The sequence below is a fragment of the Xyrauchen texanus genome, chromosome 9 (genome assembly GCF_025860055.1).
Source record: "Xyrauchen texanus isolate HMW12.3.18 chromosome 9, RBS_HiC_50CHRs, whole genome shotgun sequence".
Taxonomy (NCBI): domain Eukaryota; kingdom Metazoa; phylum Chordata; class Actinopteri; order Cypriniformes; family Catostomidae; genus Xyrauchen; species Xyrauchen texanus.
The window spans coordinates 29,134,748-29,149,488 of NC_068284.1; the positions used below are offsets into that span (position 1 = coordinate 29,134,748).

The window sequence follows — 14,741 nt, forward strand, 5'->3', positions numbered from 1 at the left end:
GGACCCTTAGAGATAACATCCACAAGATCCTTTGAAGCAATTATGTTCAATGTGTGAGCTGCACACCATTGGTGAGGTAGTAATAAATAATAATTATAATAAACATATCTACTTCACTTTTAAGACATTACATAAACAAACGGTAATGAACCTGAAATCAACAGCAATGATATTGCTAGGCCAAAGCTAGCAGCTCAAAACTCTGACACACTTACTTTTAACCCTTAGTACTTAGTCCATCACCAATTCCTTAGCTGAGGTGCATAATCCTGTTTTTCATGTAAAAGGAGCACATGCTCAAAATGTTCGTCTGTGAGACTATTGCGCTTATGAATATGATGATTTGGTATGAAAATTATCAATAAATGATTGCTTGTTCATATTTAATCACGTAATCTATAAAAGGTAACTGTATTGTGATTACAAGTATTTAAAATGTAATTGAATCAAATTACAAGTACTTGATTTAGTAATCTGATTACGTAATACGGATTACATGTAATCTGTTTCTACCCAGCACTGGAGATATATCATATGCGTAAAGTCAGTGGGCATGGGTATGAAGATTTAATATTTTCATTCAAGCATATGCAAGTGGGTTGTCGAAACCACACACGCATATCACTAATGGGCTGGGTCAAGTGCAATTTAATTCTGAGGTTCTTCACCGGGTATTGCATCATCTGCATCCTATTATAAATAACATTTTATGTCAAGCAACATCAGTATAAATGAAGACAGCCCATTCATAAAAATTTATTTCATGAAATTGTGTACATTTTCTCTATGCAATGCATCCTCTGCTCTGTTTGTTGCTTGTGCTGCTCCGGACCATGATGTATGTGTTGTATGTTCTCTAATGGCCTCATGGGACTATTGGCTCTCATCCTGCTCACTCGACTTGCTTAAAATATGCTTTCCTTTTCTCCCATTTTTCATTGTTTTGAAATGTATATTTGTTAAATGTTTCTCTGTTTAAAGTTTTATGTTTAATTTCTGTACAGAATATTTGAGCTTTGGAAAGGTGCTATACAATATAAATTTGTTAATGTTATTATTATTTATCATATTGATCTACTGACACAAAACAATCATGGCTAGCATTAAATGTTATCAATAGTTCTTTGATATCATCTGCTGGTTGAATTTCCCACACTGTACCCAGATTAGACGTTGTTCTCAAACATCTTAGTACAATGACCTATTTTTTAGGAAAATAGCAAATTGCGCTTTGCGCTACTTCACTTCATTAACATACAATACACCACAGATAGCGCAAACACTCCCACCCTACACCTGCTTGTGCTTTGCGCTGATACAAAAATTGCACTTACAATTAGATCACTCACGAAAATTGGATAAGACATAGTGCACGGTCATTGAGTTCAGCGCTGCTCCTAGCTCGGTGACGAAAATAAAGCTCTATTTATAGTGTGTTCCGACTTTTAACTTTTGATAGTTTAACTGCTAGAAACACAACATATAGCATTTTTCATTATATTTAATATAAGGAAAGAAAAAACTTGCACACAATGTCCATACAGATGTTTCAGCTGTTTTTCCATTGTATTTAATAAAATCTAAATTTGATGTGCAGATGATCAAACAGGAGAGAAGTCAGAGAATGCCACCAGTGAGCTTCTCTCATTCAAGTTGGAAATTCAAACCTTGCAGAATCAGCTCAATAATGTTGCTCTGAGGGCTTCTAGCAATAGAGCTGCTCTTGATGATCTACAGCTAGCTGGTGAGGACATGCAAAGTGGACATCTGTCACTGCGAGATCTGCTGGAGAGCAATGCCAATGTTATCAGCAAAGTCAACCGCACCTTAAACACATACAGCGGCCTGATTGATGGACTAAAGACAGACACAGAGCGGCTTCAATCGGATCTTCATGTGCAGAGTGGCGAGCAGAGCCAAAACACCCACAACCTCAGCACTCTGAACTTCACCCAGACCCAGCAGAGGAACCTAATTAGCTCCCTTCAAAGGTCAGTGGAGGACACCAGCCAGGCCGTCCAGAAGCTTAAAAATGATTATCAGACCCTTCAGCAGGTGGCCAGGCAGACCAAAGCGGATGCTGATTGGCTGAGGGAGAAGGTACAGAACCTTCAAGCATTAGCAGCCAATAATTCTGCAATGACTCGCTCTAACAGTGACACTTTAGAGGATGTGACCTCACAGTTGAACTCACTCTCAGAGCAGTTGCAAAACGCTTCAGCCATCACTGATAGTCATGACCAAAGCCTGCGGGAGCTCATGGACCAGCAGCGAGACCATGACAATGCCACTTCAATAAAGTTTGATGCACTGGAAACACGTCTTGACCGTAACGAGGGGGAGATGGACCGCATAACAGGGAATGTTAGCTTTGCCACACAGCTGCTTGGGGTGATCAGCATAGACCTCAATGGTCTGCGCACCTGTGCTGAGACAGTGACCCAGCACTCTGACCTGCTGCTGGGGCTGAACAACAGTGTGGTTGAGACCAGGGCAGACGGAACCGAACTCAAAGCCCAGCAGGAAGAACTCACTGCCAGGCTTGACCGAGAGGTCAGCAGCCTCTCCATAGTCATGGATGAAATGAAACTGGTTGACAGCAAACATTCACAGCTTATCACCAACTTCACTATCCTTCAGGGTAAGACCTGAGGCAAGTCCTCTTTTCATTGAGTCTGCAATACAATGGCCCAATATGGTGACTCATGCAATCTATACATGCTGATTTGTGACACAAATGCTCACTTCTTTAACCTATTATAGCGATTTAAAACTGAGATCTATAGGGGGTTAAATAGCCAAGGGGTCCGTGGAAAATATTCAGAGCTGAATTGAAGTCTAGTTTTGACTACCACTGACTATAATAATACACTATAGATGTTTATTCCAAAATATACATACATTCTTGTTGATAATTCATGACTGCAAAGTTAATTAAGAGTGTGACTGATTCAACTGCATCATTACAATACTTTATGTAATTGAGCAGTTATGGTCACAATTCCTGTTTCTATGCTAACAGCAATTATGAAAGGGTTACTTGGTTCAAAAACGTTTGAGAAACCCTGTTCTATTATGTATTCAGGATCATGTTGCCTGGATAATTTATTAATTATATCAAATTATTATTATTATAATTAGTTATCAAATTATTATTATTATAATATGAATTTTGTATTCTTTTAAAATTATGATATTTAGAGCCATAATTAGCAACCAAAACATGGCTGTGAGGTCACGTGGGTTGCTGCTATAGGCTGAATCCAAGATGGAACTTTTTGAAAGGTTTTAGTATCATTTTCAGGATTAAGCGCTTTTTGAAAGTCAAAAACATCTCTGATTGCCAGAACAAAGTCAGAAACACACTGTCCTCTTGGTTCAATTCAAAGGATACATACTGTATTTCAAAGCTGTGTGTTTTTATTGTTGCTGGAGAGTGAGTAGACTGTATTCTCTAACATTTTGAATATGATATTATTGTTATTTGGGAAGTGTTATTTACTAAAACCAGAAGCCCTCATGCATGACATCATATCCTGGTGTGTTGCGTTGTACGAAAAACATTTGCATGTTATAAACTTAGTATGACAACCTCTTGAGTCATGCATCATATTCCAAGTCTTCTGATGCATATTATATGTTTTGGTTGGAAACAACCCAAAATGTAAATATTTTTTTAGTGAACATCGTGACATCCATTGCACATTCATGATCACTATGATTGAAGCTTGTTCACCATGGCTCGCACGTAAACGTAAAAACTTGTGTTGTTTAGCGCTAAACGCAGTCTTCATTAAAGTATCTCATTTTGTCTTACGCATGAGAAAAAAGTAATGCAGGTTTGGAACGACATGAGGGTATATGGATGAACTATTTCTGTAATAATGGAAATTTTCACTACCAGCTTTTGGTACTTTTAGACATTTATGGTTTAAGTTAATTTATTTGTCTTTCATTTCAGGTCCTCCTGGTCCAAGAGGTCCTCGGGGAGACAAAGGGTCCCAAGGGCCCCCAGGAAAATCTGGCCAGAAAGGTGAAACTGGTGAAAAAGGAGCACCTGGTGTTGCTGGGCCTAAAGGAGAAAAAGGCCCAACAGGGCCTCCCGGTGTGCCAGGTTTCAAAGGTCTACCCGGATCAAGAGGAAGCCCTGGGCCAAAGGGTTCGCGGGGATCAGGGGGAAGAGCAGGGCCTCAAGGAGAGAAAGGTGACCCTAGTATACCTGGTCTGCCTGGAAGAGATGGTCAGCCAGGTCCTCAGGGGCCACAAGGACCACAGGGACTTAGAGGGCAAGCAGGGCCGGCAGGACCAGAAGGAGCCCGTGGGCCTGTTGGCCCAATTGGTCCACCTGGACCTCCTGGATTACCAGGACTTCCTGCACCAGTAGTTTTGCCCCCTGTAGATCCACAAGCCTTTGTCAATCGCCAGGTAGCTCTGCCTGCAAGTGCACCAGGTACAAGCTTTATTCTAATTATTCACACACACTTGATATAAGCAATTTATTAGATAGAGTTTCTACAGAAATATAAAGAGGATTTTTTGTAATATGTATATGTGGTTTTATGTTATATCAAACTAGGATCTTAAAATGTTTAACACTTTGAGATCTATTTACTGCTGTTAGGTTGTTAACTATAAGTATGTTTATTAGTCAATATACTACAATCCCGAATTAATTTGATATTTCACTAATTTGAGAGTAACATTTAACCACTAGGGAGAATGTGCTAATATTTCTTATGTATTTTTTTAACTAAGGGTGCCCACCTCAGTGGAAGAGCTTCAAAGACACATGTTACTACTTCTCGGTTCCAGAAGAGTATCTGAACTTTGATGAAACAAAGGAACGATGTGACAACAAGAGCTCATCTATGCTCATTATCAATGATGAAGATGAACAGGTAGATCTTAGTTACTATATTGATCTGTTGTCTTAAATATATGTCATAAATATACTATTAAAACTAAACAGATCATTGTGTAATGCCCACTTTATTTTGTGTCACAGCTATGGATAAAGAGGCAGGTTTCTGGAAAAGGCTACTTTTGGCTGGGTCTCACAGACAGTGCAGAGGAAAACATCTGGAGATGGGTGGATGGGAACTTGCCTACCTATACGTGAGTAAATTGATTGTATATATATACTAAAGTATTCATGAACTGTATTATTGTTACTCCAGTATATAATTGCATTATACTCATCCCATTATTTATAGGATCCATAGTAATTTTCCTGTAGCTCAATGGTAGAGCACTGTGCAAACAATGTTAGGTGTCATGGGTTTGACTCTTAGGGAACACATGATAAAATGTATACCTTAAATACACCTGCCAAATGCATAAATGTAATAAAGGGGGGTGTGAATATAGGGGGCGTCAGATATTAATAAGAGATTACAGTGAAACAGGTTAATCATGTGTAAGAATCCAGTTTACATTGAGCCTTGTCTGTTTTTAACTTATAGGAAATGGAAACCTGGACAGCCTGATAATTGGAGTCATGGTCATGAGGAAGGGGAGGACTGCGCAGGGTTAATACATGAGGGCAGTTGGAATGACTTTTTCTGCACAGACCGCATAGGCTTCATTTGTGAACGCACTAATGAATGTAAGTTATAAATTGAAGCCGTTTGTTAACAGTTTGCATATATTCTGCTTAGTCATATAATTAATTGGGGTCTATTCTCTATTATTCACAGCAAAAGTTCCAGTTTTATAGCATCCGTAATGAGCAGAGAATATTTTGGATTTGACAATCACCGAGACACTTCAGAAGGCTTCTGTCATATTGCCCTCACACAAGAACCACCTCTTTGCAGAAAGTATCTTACCTGATGGACTCAAAAATAAATGGCATGTAGACAATCAATGAGCAATTCAAGACTACAGACTATCACTAAATACACTGATAACCAGTCATGTTAATGTTTAGATAAATAAAAAATCTGTAATGTTTTGTAATCATGTGATTGTAAATACCTTTAAAAATGTGTTTCCTGTGTCATTAACAAAGCTGATGATGCAATTATTCCAGTGCAATACAATGAAGCTTTGTAGCTGCTTTTATTAAAATAAAGCTATGCCAACAATAAAGCTACAAATACAGTATGTTAATAAGTTTTCATAACTATAATCCAACATTTTTCCACACAAGAGTTTTACTTCTTAAGTCTTGGTTATCAATGATGTGATTATTATTAATAAATCTTTAACAAAAAAAAAAACAAAAAAAAACTTTGGATTTTTCAAATATTTGATTATGCCATAGCTATGTATAAAATAGTTGTGTATTTGAATACATGTACATGAATGTAGTCATCATAAAAGGCCATGTTTTTATCAGAAATAAAATATAGATGGGATTTTTCAATATGTTCTGTTGAAAATGTTATCATTTTGATGAATATGTTTTGAATGTGGAATATCCTATTTTGCAACATCGTTTTAATAGACTGATGTATGCGAATGCTTCACCGCTTTGCATGTTCCTAAATTCATTTTTAGTATGTTCTCATATGAAAATTGTTTGCGATGAAAGTAATGTCCCAGGTTGAGAATTAGTGTGATAAAATCACTTTCCGGGATTACAGGGTTTTACCGACGTCATGTGGTCATGACAACAACGTTGCAATAGGCCTATTGGATATATCTTTAATTAAGATGTATAATGTTTATGCCTTATGGCTGTACTTTTTTAACTGTATCTTTATGTTTATTGACTGGCCCCATTCACTTCCTTATTCACAGTAGCGCCATCTTTAATGACGGGAATGGTCCTGTCCCACACTTGCGATCTTGGCCACTTGAGTGCGCGTGCACGCGACAGGAAGTAAGTGTTCAAGACCATCCTGTGTCTAAAACATGCCAAAGCTCAGTGCACTTAATCCACACTAGTGTGATTACCGCTTCTGAGCGGTCTTTCAAGTTAAGTGTATCCAAGAATTCATCACAATCAGAAGCTATTCAGCATAAGTTGTTTATTATAATCAGATAGTGAAACGTAAGTGAAGCATATATTTATTTTAGTACAAATGAAAATATTCAACATTATATAACGTGTTTGGGATGATTTAATATCAGCATCGTAATTAAAAAAGTATTATTTATGTGTATATTTATATACCTCTTTGTTATCCTTCTCGCCCAGTTATCACCTGATTTGTTTTGTTCTTGCCTAATACTGCTAGTCATTTTGGTCATTTATCAGCCAGTGTGGCATACGATATGCAGTCTAGTAAATGTTGTTTTAAAAATAAAAAATGTATCAACTACTACCACAGATTCTTTCTCATCTTTATGTATATAAAATATACGTTTTAATGCTTTTTATTTGTTGTATGAAACCACATACTGATAAGTTGTGCTAAGCTGTATTTTGTCGTTTTAAATAACAAGCCAATACAATTTAAATGGTTTGTATTAGCTATTAATGGATCACACAGGTTTACAGAATAACGTTTTATTTGGTTAAATTAAGTTGTATGCATTATATTGAGAAACAAATTAGAAAGAAATTGCTTATGTTTCATATTTTACAGCAGTTATGGTCGATGCAGTTAAACATGTTTTTATGTGCAAAGTATTGAAAATCAAAATGAGTGAAAATAATTAACTTTCACAATTATTTTCACAAAGTAAAAACATTATACAAAATCCATCATCCATCCATCTTCAACCGCTTATCCGAAGTCGGGACGCGGGGGCAGCAGCTCCAGCAGGGGGCCCCAAACTTCCCTATCCCGAGCCACATTAACCAGCTCTGACAGGGGGACCCCGAGGCGTTCCCAGGTCAGTGTGGAGATGTAATCTCTCCACCAGTCCTGGGTCCATTTTGTGCGCTACTGTGAATAAGATCTATTGTAACTGCGATTTCTGTTGTTTAATAAACGAAGGATCAATCTATATTGTATATTGTCGTCATCAATATTATGCCTTAAATGCTGTCGATTGTTCTGTTGATTGGAATATTCTGGGTTTGATACAAGTTTAGATCAATCGAAAGAATTTGTGGCATAATATTTACTACCACAAAAAATCATTTTTCAAAAATCAAAAGAAAAAGAAAAAGAAAAAAGAAATCTGTATTACAATGAGTCACTAATTAATAGGGCCAATCCGAAAATGTTAAAATACTCACTGTTTCAAAAGTATTGCCACAACACATAAACAATATGCATGTTAAAAAGATTTGAATGTGATAAAATGACTGTAAAAATGACTATTTGAACAACTTTACAGCTGAAATAATACATGAGTTTTCACAGATTAATTAACTGAAGTGCCTTTATAAATGTGAGGGCCTCACATTTCTGCCCTTAAACCCTCAAAATCTTGGCCTCATTCACTTGTTAGTGCCTGGATTTTTTACATTTTATTTCTATTATTATTTTTAAGAAAAGGAGGGACCAGTTGAAAGATTTGATTGTGGTAATCAACATTATGCCACAAATGCTGTCGATTGAGATTCATTTGTATTGAACCCGGAACATTCCTTTAATTTTGTTTTTTTCTTTTTTTAAAGAAAGAAAGAAAAGGGCAGTGGTAAACTTTTTTCTATTTGTGCTGAAAATGGGAAAAATACATATAAATTCACAAACTGATCTTTTTTTTAACTGAGCATCCTCAAACAAGTCGAAGAGATGTAAATTAATAACAACAATGTGTTCGCTTCAACATCCCTCGACACTGAACACTGAGTCAGTGTACCATGTGATTACATCATATGATTTACAAGCTATATTTGCCTTCCCTAACATTTGATAACTAATTTTACACAATTCGCCTAGATAATTTCTAATAACAAAATTATCGCACAGTACATCCAATGCCTCTCATATTTATTTTGATATGAAATTTGTTTGTGTGTGTTAACTGTATGTAATACGTGGGTTACCCCAGAAGCACCTCACTTACCCATAATGCACTGGTGAAGTGCTGCTAGTGAACGACTGAGGAGGGGTTTCCATCATCAAAACTGAGTGTAGTTTTTATTTTATTATGTTTATTAATTCATTTTTATACAAGTGCTGACAGGGAGACGAACAAGAAGAGGATCGAGCCTCAGATTCCGTTTTGTGCATATCTCGGTCATGCCTCTCTTCACGTCAAATCCCTTTGATCAAGATGTTGGTAAGTTTGAGATGCCAGGCAGCAAGCAGGCGAGCTAACATGTCTATTGTGTTTAGCAATCCACCGGTTTTGTAGATATTTTCAGTATCACACTTTAATTATTTTTAGTATCTTTACCAATTGCATTTGGTTGATTTAATATAGTGCACCGCTGGTTTTGCTGTGAAACCTTTAACATAGGAGTTAATGACAACAGTCTCGCAGCTAGTACGCTATTAGTCACTTGTTATTAGCCCGATTGCTAGGCAAGTTTGTAGCTGGAAACGCTGTGACTGTTAGCTATCAAAATATAAATGTATCTGTTTGTATGTTACTGACAGTGTATTAACAATTCAAATATTTCAGTAATTCATCCCGACTTGAAGCGTTTTACGCATAAGCTAACGGTTCATACAGTGACGCTGCAAATGTTAGACATTGCCCATCTGTTCCACTCATCAATAATTAGTGGTGTTTTGTTAAAATACCACCATTATTCATGTTATTGTTGGTGTTTTGCTTTCTGTTGCTGGTCCAACTACATGCTCGCAACCTATGTAGTGTTATTAAAATTATTATTAATTGTTCTCATCATCATGATCGTCATCCTGTCCTTATTTAATTATTAGCCTGCGGGTGGCCATTTAGAGATCTTCGCTGGCCTGTGGTATTAAGTTAAAAATGCACACGCATTGGGTTTTCATGCTAGCTTGACATTTATCTTAAAGGTATAGTTCACCCCAAAATGACAATTCTCTCGTAATTCACTCACCCTCATGCCATCCCAGATGAATATGACTTTTTCATCTGAAGTACACAAACGAATATTTTTAGAAGAATATCTCAACCAGGATTCCCACAAATCCTGGAAAACCTGGAAATTTGCAATGCAGTTTTCCAGTTAAGGAAAAATACATAAATGTCCTGGAAAATAATGATTTGTGCTGTTTTTTTTGTTGTTTTTTTTGTTTAATAGAAATGTTTGATTGTGTTGCTAACAAGGTTTTACTTACATGTACAAAAACATGGTAACGAAACATGTAATAGGAGTCAAATACACAAATTTGTATAATTTTGCTTCTGCCGGTATCTATGCATTGTGAACCAACATCAGCAGTTAACTGTCATAAATGAATCCCTGTCACTAGGGATGGGCGATACCACTTATTTTCTTTTCGATGCGATACCAATAATTACAAGTCCGATAATATTGATACCATTACCAAAACGATACTTCTATTAAATAATATATTTTGCGATTTACTGGGAAAATTGGTCATTTAAAATATTATTTTAGTCATAATTTAAGTAATTATCATTATTATTATTTTACATTTGTGAGCCTAAACAGAAAACTATTAGACTTCTGTTTTGTTTACCCTTACAAAAATGAACCATGGATTCACTACAGTAACTAGGCCTATTATTTAACCATGGTATTTAGTTAAACCATACCACACAATTAACCATGGTTACTACTACAACATTACTTTAGTAAAACCATGGTTTAAGCCCAAAAAATAAAAACAAACAAACATGGTTACTACAATATTACAATAGTAACTATTACTTTCAGTGCATCCGGAGAGTATTCACAGCACTTCGCTTTTTCCACATTTTGTTATGTTACAGCCTTATTCTAAAATGGATTAAATTCATTATTTTCCTATAAATTCTACAAACAATACCCCATACTGACATCATGAAAGAAGTTTGTTTGAAATCTTTGCAAATTTATTAAAAATAAAAACCAAAAAAAATCACATGTACATAAGTATTCACAGCCTTTGCCATGACACTCAAAATTGAGCTCAGGTGTATCCTGTTTCCACTGATCATCCTTGAGATGTTTCTACAACTTGATTGGAGTCCACCTGTGGTAAATTCAGTTGATTGGACATGATTTGGAAAGGCACACACCTGTCTATATAAGGTCCCACAGTTAATGGTGCATGTCAGAGCACAAACCAAGCCGTGAAGTCCAAGGAATTGTCTGTAGACCTCCGAGACAGGATTGTATCGAGGCACAGATCTGGAGAAGGGTACAGAAACATTTCTGCAGCACTGAAGGTCCCAATGAGCACAGTGGCCATAAATGGAAGAAGTTTGGAACCACCAGGACTCTTCCTAGAGCTGGCCACGTGAGCGATCGAGAGAGAAGGGCCTTAGTCATGGAGGTGACCAAGAACCCGATGGTCACTCTGACTGAGCTCTAGCGTTTCTCTGTGGAGAGAGGAGAAACTTCCAGAAGAACAACCATCTCTGCAGCACTCCACCAATCAGGCCTGTATGGTAGAGTGGTGAGACGGAAGACACTCCTCAGTAAAAGGCACATGACAGCCCGCCTGGAGTTTGCCAGTAGGCACCTGAAGGACTCTCAGTACATGAGAAACAAAAGATTGAACTCTTTGGCCTGAATGGCAAGCATCATGTCTGGAGGAAACCAGGCACCGCTCATCGCCTGGCCAATACCATCCTTAAAGTGAAGCGTGGTGGTGGCAGCATCATGCTGTGGGGATGTTTTTCAATGGCAGGAACTGGGATACTAGTCAGGATCGAGGGAAAGATGAATGCAGCAATATACAGAGACATCCTTGATGAAAACCTGCTCCAGAGCACTCTGGACTTCAGACTGGGGCGAAGGTTCATCTTCAAACAGGACCACGACCCTAAGCACACAGCCAAGATAACAAAGGAGTAGTTATGGGACAACTCTGTGAATGTCCTTGAGTGGCCCAGCCAGAGCCCAGACTTGAACCTGATTGAACATCTCTGGAGAGATCTGAAAATGGCTGTGCACCGACTCTCCCCATCCCCGTCCTGCAAAGAAGAATGGGAGAAACTGCCCAAAAGTAGGTGTGCCAAGCTTGTAGCATCATACACAAAATGACTTGAGGCTGTAATTGGTGCCAAAGGTGCTTCAACAAAGTATTGAGCAAAGGCTGTGAATACTTAATATGTACATGTGATTTTTTTTTTTTTCGTTTTTTTTTCAAACAAACTTCTTTCACGTTGTCATTATGGGGTGTTGTTTGTAGAATTTTGAGGAAAATAATAAATGTAATCCATTTTGGAATAAGGCTGTAACATAACAAAATGTGAAAAAAGTGAAGCGCTGTGAATACATTCCGGATGCTCTGTATTAACAACAATTACAAACAAACTCATAAGAAATGTCACCTTTAGATATGTTGTTATTTAGTGTGAATTTACTCCAGAAGCTGATTCTCTGAATTTCTATCATTACCTCTACAAGACACTGATCCCTCTTGTTTGAACGAGCATTGTGACGGCGCAAGCACTTATCTGCTTGTGTCATTCAGTAAGCATGTTAAGATGAGCGGAAGAAGAAATAGTTTCCATCCTGTACATGTATTTGCTAAAATAGCCTAATTCTTTTTGTTTCACTTTGAAGATCATAACACTTAGGGCTGAAACGATTAGTCAACGTTGTCAACAAAAAAAATATTTAAAAAAAATTTGTTGTCAAATAGTCATTTGATGTCATTTAACATAATATGAGATCATACGAAACTCTGATGATAATTGCACTGATTTGCACACAACGGGGATAAACACAGAAGAAAATAATGATGAGGCAGTGGTTCGGGAGATGTTGGTGATGTTTTAATTAAATTACTTTCTCTACTCTTGCGTGTTCTCCATTTCATTGGCTTTTGTCATTGCCGGTCACTCGTTTGTCACATATTCTACTCCCATAGAAGCAGATATATCTCTCATCCTGGACCAGCAACTTCCATTTGTGCTTAAAAATTAAAATGAATAGCATGGCATAGATTAACTTTAAATAATAATGAAATACTATAAATGATTTACAATGCTTTAACAAAAATAATAGTATAATCAGTTGAAGTAATAGTGTTCAGTGTGTTTTGATGGAGAACCAATATTGTTTTTGTGTTTTTAAGGGCATTTAATAAGGTTCTAAAGAAAGAAACTAAGATACTCTTTTAAACTATAGAACCATTTATTTAATCTTATGGATGTTCCATGTTTTGTTCATAGCTCATACTGAATATAAAAGGCCAGTTATGTAATGTGACTCATTCTGATTTTTAAAACAGCTGTTAAATAAAAAGCTGAAAGGGAAATAATAGTGTAACTTTTTTTTGAAGAAACTGAAAAAAGAAAGATATTGAAGGACAAGATGCATCGAGAATCGTTTTATGAGAGAATCGTTACCCTTTGAATCGTAATCGAATCTTGAGGCCAGTGAATATTCACACTTGAGGCAAACTAGAATATTCTAGTTGCAGCCCTAATAAAACTGCTTCCAGGGGCTTGTACAGAGGGCACTATGCATGAAGGGTGCATCACTTCATGCTTTTCCCTTTTTACCCTGACACACCCATCACTTTGGAATTGGGTAAATCTGGAGTCATCAGACCACATTACCTTTTACCACAGTCCAATCTTTATGGCCCCTAGCAAATTGAAGTTTTTTTTTTATTAGCCTCACAAACAAGTGGCTTTCTTGTGGCCACACAGCTGTTTAGTCCCAATCCTGTTAATTCTCGTTGCATTGTGTGTGGAAAATGCTCTTACTTTCAGTATTAAACATAACTGTGAGTTCTACCATTGATTTTTTTAACGATGTGACTTCAAGTGTTTTAGTGAGCTCCGATCACAATCATTCAAGGTTTTTTTTTTTTTACCACATTTCTTTTGCGAAGCTGATGGTTCACCACAATCCTTCCCGGTTTTAATAAAGCATTGGACAGTTCTTAACCCAATTCCTGTGATTTCAGCAATCTCCTTAGTTGTTTTCTTTGCTTGATGCAGACCAATAATGTGCCCTTTCTGAAACACAGTAACATCTTTTCCACAAACACAGGATACGTATTCTGACATGGTTGTTTAGGAAATTAGAAGCTATACACTGCATCAGTTAGGGTTAAAATAATTGTTGCCAGCTGAAACATAATAATAATCACTGCAATACTGATCCAATCACAGGCGCGTAAGTATCTGATTATTTAAATCCACATGGCAATTCATTTTTATTTTATTTATTTTTTTGGCCAGGCAGTGTATACACACAATAATGCACTCTGGGAACAGTACACATTTAAGAACATTTACTTGAATCTAAAGGTTGCAGCTTTCAGTATACAGAATATAATATGGGAAGATTGTAAGAAAGTTGTGCACAGAAATTTGTGTATATGCAATGATGAACAGGGCACATAGTAGATTCCATTTTTCAGTACTACTTGCAGTGTCTGGTGTTATTCTTTATATCAAATTAGTCTCATTAACTTTTTTGTTTACCATGAATGTTACCCTTTAGCAATAGTGAAGTATTTCTGTACATCACAAATAATTAACAAGGCAAGTGTGCTTTGTGTGTTAAGGTTATCCAAAAGCCTCGGAAAAGATCGAGAAATTTAAAATATAACATCAGAAAGTTAAATTGGAAGTCACCGCTAATTAAGAGAATTAAGATTTTATGATTTCTTACACATTTTGCATCTGCTCATGGTCGCTCTTCTGCCCATGCGGAGCAACTGGTTGGTTGCAGTGGACCATCGAATGATTAATTTGGCTGAAACGTCGAGGGAAGCTCATTCCTTCAACGGTGGGATCTCTTTGTGTGGGAATATCTAGGAATATTT

General features: G+C 36.9%; 1 protein-coding gene across 1 annotated transcript in view; it reads left to right on the forward strand.

The window, feature by feature from the left end:
• LOC127648698 (collectin-12-like) overlaps positions 1–14,741 on the forward strand; it is a 75,224-nt gene that overhangs the window by 42,506 nt on the left and 17,977 nt on the right. Inside the window, 7 exon segments of the mRNA XM_052133420.1 lie at positions 1,598–2,641; positions 3,962–4,450; positions 4,756–4,898; positions 5,006–5,115; positions 5,463–5,528; positions 9,022–9,055; positions 9,057–9,126. Coding sequence (XP_051989380.1) covers positions 1,598–2,641; positions 3,962–4,450; positions 4,756–4,898; positions 5,006–5,115; positions 5,463–5,528; positions 9,022–9,055; positions 9,057–9,126 — 1,956 coding nt within the window.